The sequence below is a fragment of the Babylonia areolata genome, chromosome 2 (assembly GCF_041734735.1).
Source record: "Babylonia areolata isolate BAREFJ2019XMU chromosome 2, ASM4173473v1, whole genome shotgun sequence".
Classification (NCBI taxonomy): domain Eukaryota; kingdom Metazoa; phylum Mollusca; class Gastropoda; order Neogastropoda; family Buccinidae; genus Babylonia; species Babylonia areolata.
The window spans coordinates 35,648,014-35,658,013 of NC_134877.1; the positions used below are offsets into that span (position 1 = coordinate 35,648,014).

At 44.0% G+C, this 10,000-nt stretch overlaps 1 protein-coding gene across 1 annotated transcript in view; it reads left to right on the forward strand.

Annotated features, from left to right (window-relative positions):
* Positions 1-10,000, forward strand: part of LOC143279412 (TPR repeat-containing protein DDB_G0287407-like) — a 24,665-nt gene that overhangs the window by 2,583 nt on the left and 12,082 nt on the right. The window contains exons 4-7 of the mRNA XM_076583456.1: positions 1,208-1,366; positions 3,858-4,092; positions 5,900-6,111; positions 7,550-7,696. Of these exons, the coding sequence (XP_076439571.1) occupies positions 1,208-1,366; positions 3,858-4,092; positions 5,900-6,111; positions 7,550-7,696 (753 nt within the window). The remainder of the gene's footprint in view (positions 1-1,207; positions 1,367-3,857; positions 4,093-5,899; positions 6,112-7,549; positions 7,697-10,000) is intronic.

Here is a 10,000-nt window from a genome sequence, read left to right on the forward strand (position 1 = left end):
CTCTCCCCCGCCCCTTCCGACCCCCCGAACTCACCATTCATCCACATCCCCCTCCTCTTCTAAATGATGATATTCATGTTTCCACAACCCACCAAACACTGACATGGTTTTACAGGACTTTTAGTTTGCACATTTGATCCTCTGCATGCATATACACAAATATTATTTTGGCCAGGGAGATCTTAACCTAGCAGGGGCTGTGTGTGACCCGGTTTGGATTCCAGTAACCTCAGATTGAAAGTCCAAAGTTTTAACCTCTCAGCTGTTGCATCCATCATGAAATATGGAACTGCACCACCTTGTCCCAAAAATCATGATCACAGTCCTTCCCTGTGCATGGAATTGAAGGTAACATGACTGGGGGTAATAAAATGACAAATGAGGCATACGGTGACCCTCTTTTCTTAACTAGCTCAGTGCATGGCAGTGTTTGCTGAAGGTATTTAAATCTGGATTGTGCATCAGTATCAGTATCAGTATCAGTAGTTCAAGGAGGCGTCACTGCGTTTGGTCAAATCCATATACGCTACACCGCAGATGCCTGACCAGCAGCGTAACCCAACACGCTTAGTCAGGCCTTGAGAAAAATAAAATAAAATAAAATAAATAGATAAATGAATAAACAAATAGAATAAAAAAAATTTAAAAAAGAAGAGAAAAAATAAATAATAAATAAAGAAAATAAATAAATAAGTTAACATCATTAACTGTGCAGCATTAACTGGTAATTACATTACCTATCTCTCTGTATGGTTTTGTTTATGTTACATCAAAGCCCAGTATCCATTCCCACCTGGGTGGCATGAAGAAATCTGAGGTAATGTGCCTTTCTTAGGACACAACACCGAGCTGAAACACCAATCACTGGTGAACTCAGGATCAGAAATCCAATAGCCGGTTCTGCCATCTTGTCTTCTTTACCTTTTAACCTTACATTAAAGCCCACTGATTCATTCAGGTGAATCAGAGAGTTTCAGCCCCTGAATGCAGAAGAAGACGTTTACATTTGGTGATGGCTGTTATACAGATGGGTTTATCACTTTATGTGAAGGTCACATATCTGCTCTGGGTTTGTTTGGTTTTTGTTTGTTTTTCACAGCAGATGTGGTGTAGCTTATATGGATCAGCCCGCATGCTTTGCTACCTCCCTGACATTGAAACTGAAACTGTCACAGAGAATCATTTATATTTTGCTGTCTGTGGGCAGGTGTTGTTGGGGCGTGACAGGGAGATCCAGGAGATCGACTGGTACCTGGGGAGCGACACCCCCCCAGGGTTGCTGGCCTTGGTGGGATTCCCTGGGGCTGGGAAGAGCGCCCTCATGGCGTACTCTGCCCGGCGCTGGCTGCAGGATGCTTCCTGCAAGGTGAGTGTGTGTGGCAGGGAGGTAGTGACCGGAGGTGCGTTTCTTTCATGCTATTTGGGCGAGGTTCTTGCAAGACACGCTAGGAAGGTGCGTTTCTTTTCTCCGCCTTGTGGCAGGAGGTTCTCGCTAGTCAAGGCCAGGTGTCATTCAAAGCAACTTTGCAGCAAGGTAAAGGTAAATTCTACTTCCCAATTTGCACCTGTTGCTTTTTTTGCTGTCCAATCATTTGTGCCATTTCAGTGGCATTCCTCCCACGCCGCTCATTCTGAATCCTCCCATGCACAGCCACATCTGTGTTTGTCCATCACAGGCCTAGTACAGGCAGTTCACAGGGAACTATTGATGTAAGGTTGCCAGGAGGCCACACACCAGTGGAGACCCTGCATTGCTGCTGAGTAATTTTGGGGACAGTTTTTTTTTATCATTGATGAAGGAGTACGGAGATGATAATGATGTTGCTATGGAGGTCCATTCAGGTTTGGGACTATGTGACAAGGCTGTACTGTATGCTTCCTCTCATAATGATATCACGTCATTAACCAGGCCCAAGAGATACAGACACTTGCAGTGTTGGTCAGGAAATTTGAGCAACACAGCCAAAGGCTCACCCTTGAAGTGCATTATACTCGACTCACATTTGCAGTCTTCCTAGTTAAGGCCATAACACTCTTAACTTAGATAAACCCACCTCCAAATTGAACCCGTGTCCTTCCAGCTGTGAGTCCATGATGCTAACCACTTCGCCTGCTGCATGCACCTTTCTCTTTGCCTGTGTATTTCTCACCCTTGCCACTCGTTCTCTCGCTACTGGCATGCAAGCGTGCTTGCCAATAAAAAAAAAACATGGCTCTGGTCACAGTCAGTCATCTGCTGAAGTTGTGTTTATGTTGGGAACGGAACAACTTTTTGTGCAGCTCTGTGTGTGTGTGTGTGTGTGTGTGTGTGTGTGTTCATTGTCTACATGTGCTTCATTTGGAAACTGGCTGTCTGTTTTTAACTCACTCAGTACGGCCAGTCCTCTCTTCTCCTCTACACAGACCCCTCGGATGTCCTGTGGGTGTCTGAATGACCCAACCTTTAGCTTCCGTCGTCAGAACTGTGGTATTCTTTGTCAACATTCACCTCTTCAGTATAAGAGCGTTCCGCTTGCAATATTTTGATGATGGTAATTGGGATGAAACGCTGTTAACGTCATCTTTTTCACCGTTCGTATGGAGAGAGTTAACATTTGGGGGAAAGAGGGAGATGACAGATTTAGAACTCAGAACTGGTTCAATGCCTCAGGCCACAGTATGTATACAGGGAGCATTGCTGCAAGGCCAGAGAGAGAGAGATAGAGAAGAGACAAGGGTGAGAGGGAGGGAGAGATTGGTCAGTGATATTGTTTCATATTGTTGCTATGTTATGACGGGCGCAATAGCCGAATGGTTAAAGCGTTGGACTTTCAATCTGAGGGTCCCTGGGTTCGAATCTCAGTGACGGCGCCTGGTGGGTAAAGGGTGGAGATTTTTACGATCTCCCAGGTCAACATGTGTACAGACCTGTTAGTGCCTGAACCCCCTTCGTGTGTATACGCAAGCAAAAGATCAAATACGCACGTTAAAAATCCTGTAATCCATGTCAGCGTTCGGTGGGTTATGGAAACAAGTAAATACCCAGCATGCACACCCCCGAAAGCAGAGTATGGCTGCCTACATGGTGGGGTAAAACCGGTCATACACGTAAAAGCCCACTCGTGTACATATGAGTGAACGTGGGAGTTGCAGCCCATGAAGGCAGAAGAAGAAGAAGAAGTTGCTATGTTATGCTTGTGATTTCTATGTCTTTTGGGGATTGTTGTTGTTGGGGGATGTGGTTTGTGGGGGTTCATTGCCCCATTTGTTTACAAGGATGTGTGTCCTACATCTGAACATGCAGGTATTTTCTTTTGTTTGTTAGCATTCCTCCTGTATATTCCATATGTACCTGCAGTGTATGTTTTCCCCATGAACAGTACAGTGCACTTGTTTCTCTGACAACTGATTTTCCATTTCTTGCAAACACCCCTGAATCTGCCTCTGTGTGTGTGTGTGTGTGTGTGTGTGTGCGCGTATCTCTGTGAATGTGTGTGTGTGTGTGTGTGTGTCTGTGTGTGTGTGTGTGTGCTTGTGCGTGTCTCTGTGAGTGTGTGTGTGTGTGTGTGTGTGTGTGTGTGTGTCTGTGAGTGTGTGTGTGTGTGTGTGTGTGTGTGTATGTGTGTGTGTGTGCTTGTGCGTGTCTCTTTGAGTGTGTGTGTGTGTATGTGTGTGTGTGTGTGCTTGTGCGTGTCTCTGTGAGTGTGTGTGTGTGTATGTGTGTGTGTGTGTGTGTGTGTGTGTGTGTGCGCGCGCTTGTTCATGTCTCTGTGAATGTGTGTGTGTGTGTGTGTGTCTGTGTGTCTCTCCCCCTCTCTCTCTTTCTCTCTCTAGGTGGTGTGTTGTCAATCACGCACAATGCATCTTGACCCGCACAGGTGTTTTTCCACTTCATTGGTGTGACCCCCGACTCGACCTCGACGTACAGCGTGCTGTCGCGCATGTACCGTGAGTGTATGCCGAGGGACCAGCAGGACAGCATGCCAGTGGACAGCGATGACATGGCCAGGTTCGCTCCCACCATGTTCCAAGAGGCCGCTGCCGAGGCTCGGAGAGCAGGCTTCAAGAAACTTGTTGTCTTCATTGATGCCCTGAACCAACTTGATGACACGGGTAACTTTGGCACCATTGTTATCATCATCACCATAGCCGAGTGGTTAAAGCGTTGGACTTTCAATCTGAGGGTCCTGGGTTCGAATCTCGCTGGCGCCTGGTGGGTAAAGGGTGGAGTCCTGCCAGTGCCTGAACCCCCTTCGTGTGTATACGCTCGCAGAAGATCAAATACGCATGTTAAAGATCCTGTAATCCATGTCAGCGTTCGGTGGGTTATGGAAACAAGAATATACCCAGCATGCACACCCCTGAAAACGGAGTATGGCTGCCTACATGGTGGGGTGAATAAACAAAACGGTCATGCACGTAAAATGTTAAATGTTATATGTTTGTCTCAGTATGTAGGTATGCGTGCCTGAAACCTGATTGAATGACACAGGAAACGAATGATAAGCGCCCAGTGGCAGCTGTCAGTCGGTTCTACCCAGGTAGGCAGCCTGTTGTGTAAATGACTCCGTGTGTGTAAAGTGTGTAGAGCTTGGTCTCCGACCGGGGATAGGCGCTATATAAATATCCGCATCAATCAATCAATCGTTGTCATTGGCAGCAGGACAAAGACTGTTATCATCACCATCATCACCTTCTTCACCATCATTCTTGTCATTGTTATTTCCATCTTCATGGTTGTCGGCGTTGTCACCGGTATCTCTGTAATTGTCTTTGTTGGCGTGTCCATCAACAGTCCTCATGAATCTCCTCATGCTGAACACTTCGAAATGGACTTACCACAGGCAGAAAAATGGCAGGGAAATCAGCACTGAGATCAACACATACAAGAAGTGTTTTTGTAGCTCTTGCACCCCATTCATTCACTCTCATGCGAAGCTCTAATTCAGAAGAATAAAAGGTAAAGCTTATAAATACATGTGAACAGAAAGCTGGAGAGCATGTAGACAGGGAAGAGGGAGACTGATCAGGAAACTGTTTTGGAAAGAGGTAGGTTTTGAGGCCAGATGACGGGTGCAATAGCCGAGTGGTTAAAGCGTTGGACTTTCAGTCTGAGGGTCCCGGGTTCGAATTACGGTGACGGCGCCTGGTGGGTAAAGGGTGGAGATTTTTACGATCTCCCAGGTCAACATATGTGCAGACCTGCTAGTGCCTGAACCCCCTTCGTGTGTATATGCAAGCAGAAGATCAAATACGCACGTTAAAGATCCTGTAATCCATGTCAGCGTTTGGTGAGTTATGGAAACAAGAACATTCCCAGCATGCACACCCCCGAAAGCGGAGTATGGCTGCCTATATGGCGGGGTAAAAACGGTCATGCACGTAAAAGCCCACTCGTGTGCATACGAGTGAACGTGGGAGTTGCAGCCCACGAACGCAGAAGAAGAAGAGGCCAGACTTGAAAGAGCTGAGTGCAGATGCATGTCATCCCTGAAAACAGAGAGTGGCTGTCGAAATGGTGGTGGGGAAAGTGGTCATACATGTGACTGTGAGAGCTGCTGTCAACGAATGCAGAAGAAGATAAGAAAACAAGAGACATGATAAGAATAGGGCATGTGACAAGTTAAGCAGTGTGTGACAATGCTTCTTTGTTTTTGCAATTGTAGATAAGGGTTATGGCTCCACTGCTGGGAAAATGAGTTTGAGGTTTTGAGATGATGTGATTAGCTGTGCTCTGCACTTTGCTTTGTGATTTATTCCATGTGAATGAGTTCTAAGAGATCAGCAGTGTTGGTCAGGAAACTTGAGCAGTATTCTAAAAGATGCGTACTTGGAATGAATGACATTTAGCTGTACGGTCCCATCTTCTCATCTGAACGTTTAGCACACTCAGCTAAAGAAATTTATCTTCCTTATGCAGGCAAGGCTCACAGGTTGACCTGGTTGCCGCGACAACTGCCCCAAGGGATGCGTGTTGTGGTGAGCACTCTGGAGGGACAGTGTTTGGAATCTCTCCGGAACCACCCCCACCCCGCACAGGAGGTGACTGTCAACCCCCTCAACACTGACGTCAGGAAACACATTGTCAAGGAATGGCTGCAGCCCTACAACAAACGTCTGGACAATGAACAGGTGGGCATTGGTGTTCAGGTGATGAACTTATGTGTAAAGTACAAGGATTTACCCTTACACAAGGCAATTGAATTAATTTCTCAAAAACAAGATTCAGGCTGAAAACGAAATATTTGTAATATCTTTTGAGAAATCTTACCAGTTCCACTTAGCATGGCAGTTATACATTCCTTTGGTAACTAAAGTAACTAGCCAAGTTTGGGAGGGAGAGTTGAGTGGGATGTCCCATTTCCTTGCAATGCAAAATGAAGTTTACCCAGATTTGTTGTTAAGATATGTGGCAAGATTCAGACACTTTGAGAAAAAAAAACTAACCCTTTTTCATTTGTGACTTCAGCCTTTCGTGATGCTTGACAGCACAGATCATAAATGATTATGTAATTTCTGTTTTGTTTTGTGTAGTAAGACATGAATGAGTTTGTAAGTTCTGTTTTGTGTAGTAGCTATTCATTTTCAAATCCACCTCGCTCTTCGAGACCAGCTGCAGCCGGCATCGAAGGAAATAGGCAGTGACACACACACACACACACACACACGCAAATCCCATAATGCCCCAGCTGTTCCTGCACCATCCCAGGCCATCCCCTGCAGTGGCTGTGGCAGAACATCTGTCACCTGTGAACATGCTCCAAGCAATTAATGCCTTTGTAAATCTCTGTTCACTATGTCATGCCGTCATCATGAACTATTCTTAAAATACTAATAAACAGTGAGGCCAAGAGATTAAAGGATTAACAAATAGTAAAGAGTGGTAACTCTTGCCATTCACAAGGTACACAACTTCAAGTCAATGCTGCTTACATTACCGATTCAGCTAGCACATAGGTAAATAAAAGGTACATTGGAACAAAACCCAGACACTTCCTCCAAATGGAAGCACCAGCCTTGTCCTTATACCAATCACTTGACATATGCACACAGCAGCAATGACAGAAGAAATGTGCAAACACAAATTAGCTTTTATTCAAGACTGGCATAGCCTCTTTAATCCTGAACAAGCCACATGGACAATACAGAACAAACACGTGGTTGCCTCGGTGGTTTTTCAACTTGAAATTGATAAACAAGAGGCCAGGAGATCAACATGATTAACAAATAGTAAAGAGTGGTAACTCTCTCCATTCACAAGGTACACAACTTCAAGAGAAGTTTACACATTTTTTTCTGTCATTACTGCTGTTTTCACATATATAATGACAAGCCTGGCCATTCCTTTTAGAGGAAGTGTCTGGGTTTGTCCCAATGTACATTTTATTTACCTGTGTGCTAGCTGAATCGGTAGCATAAGCAGCATTGAATTGAAGTTGTGTACCTTGTGAATGGAGAGAGTTACCACTCTTTACGATTTGTTAATTATTCATAATACTGTTTGTGTATTCTGTTTATGAAAGAAAAATTAAAACATCCAAGCTGTGATTGTGTCCATGTTTTGTTCCAGTTGGAGATCCTGGTCAGCAAAGAGGATGCTGGGAGACCACTCTTTCTGTGCATTGCCTGTGAAGAGTTGCGGGTCTTTGGCGAGTTTCGGAAGCTGACCGACAAAGTCCAAACGCTGTCAGATTCACTGACGGGAATGGTTGAAATTGTGAGTATTGACAGATATTTCAGCCATTTGGTGCTGATCTATATGGGTTTTTTTCAGAAACGGTTATAACAGGGATTTTACAGCATTTACTCAAGAAAAAAAACTGTAAAAGACAACAACTGAACAAAGAAATTAAAATGAGCGTATAAATAAACAAACAAACAAGATGACAACTAAACTAATTGAGTGTACTGACTCTGTCCTGTTGATTTTGTTCTTAACTGCTTGATCCCTTAAAATATTCCCGTATCATACAAATTGTTTTTTTTCTTTTTAGTTGTTGTTTTTTGCAACGTTTAGTTTTTAGTTAAAAAAAAAAAAAAGGAAATGTAAACTTACTGATATATATATATATATATATATATATATATATATATATATATGCGAGTGAGCATTTACATATTTGACTGTATTCACGATTCCATTTAGCAGCAATTTCTGTGTTGCAGGTTAAGGCATGCTGGGAATGTTTATGTTCCATAACCAGCTGAAAACTGACACAGGGCAGTGTGCTGGGAATGTTTATGTTCAATAACCAGCTGAAAACTGACACAGTGCAGTAAAGAATCTTTCACATGTGCGTTGAAGATCAACATGTGTATAAACATGATGGTGCATGCTGAGAATATTCTTGTATCCATGATGCTTTGAATGCTGACATGGGTCACAGGGTTTTAACAAATGTATTTGATGTTCTGTATGGGTGTACACACAAAGAGGCTTCAGGCATTAGCAGGCTTGCACGACTGTTGAGTTGTGAGAACTGAAAAATCTCCACCCTTCACCCACCAGAGTGCTGTAGCCAGGATTCAAACCCGTGCAGGAGGACCCTCAGATTGGAAGTTTGACGCTTTGACCACTTGGCTGTTGCACCCTTCACTTACATGATATGATATGATATGAGTATTTATACAGTGCCTATTATTGGTCAGAGGCCAGGCTCTAAGCATTTACAAACACAGAGTCATTTGCACAACAGGCTGCATACCTGGGTAGAGTTCACTGACAGCTACTATTTGGGCACTCTTCATTTGTTTCCTGTGTCATTCAATCAGGTTTCAGTTACACACGCATACCCAACCATATTTTTTTTTACACTAATATTCACATGCATTCCCATTCCTTTATACACTACTTTACTCCTTTCCGTCTAAAAACACTTATAGTGAATAGACGTTAAACTGAAGAAAACAGACATGTAACACCCTTCACTTTCATACCTACTTACTTAATCCTCTTCACTCTGGCTGGAGCTTAAGGCACTAACATCTTTTCCAGTCATTTCGATTCTCCAGGTCTTTCCCTGCTGTTTTCATCACCTCTTCTGCTGTCCTCCATGTGCCCAGTGGTCTGCCTCTCTTTCTTTTCCCTGGTAGGGGCAGCATCAAGATGTCTGGTTTTCTTAATTCTAGCCATCTCCAACGTCTCTGTTTCACCTTGTTTACGATGTTGTTCATGCATCCATCTCATTTTGTTTATCCTCAGGACGTGGCCCAGCCACTTACAGTGTCTCTGTTTCACCTTGTTTACGATGTTGTTCATGCATCCATCTCATTTTGTTTATCCTCAGGACGTGGCCCAGCCACTTACAGTGTCTCTGTTTCACATTGTTTACGATGTTGTTCATGCATCCATCTCATTTTGTTTATCCTCAGGACGTGGCCCAGCCACTTACAGTGTCTCTGTTTCACATTGTTTACGATGGTGTTCATGCATCCATCTCATTTTCTTTATCCTCAGGACGTGGCCCAGCCACTTACAGTGTCTCTGTTTCACCTTGTTTACGATGTTGTTCATGCATCCATCTCATTTTGTTTATCCTCAGGACGTGGCCCAGCCACTTACAGTGTCTCTGTTTCACCTTGTTTACGATGTTGTTCATGCATCCATATCATTTTGTTTATCCTCAGGACGTGGCCCAGCCACTTACAGTGTCTCTGTTTCACCTTGTTTACGATGTTGTTCATGCATCCATCTCATTTTGTTTATCCTCAGGACGTGGCCCAGCCACTTACAGTGTCTCTGTTTCACATTGTTTACGATGGTGTTCATGCATCCATCTCATTTTATTTATCCTCAGGACGTGGCCCAGCCACTTACAGTGTCTCTGTTTCACCTTGTTTACGATGTTGTTCATGCATCCATCTCATTTTGTTTATCCTCAGGACATGGCCCAGCCACTTACAGTGTCTCTGTTTCACCTTGTTTACGATGTTGTTCATGCATCCATCTCATTTTGTTTATCCTCAGGACGTGGCCCAGCCACTTACAGTGTCTCTGTTTCACCTTGTTTACGATGTTGTT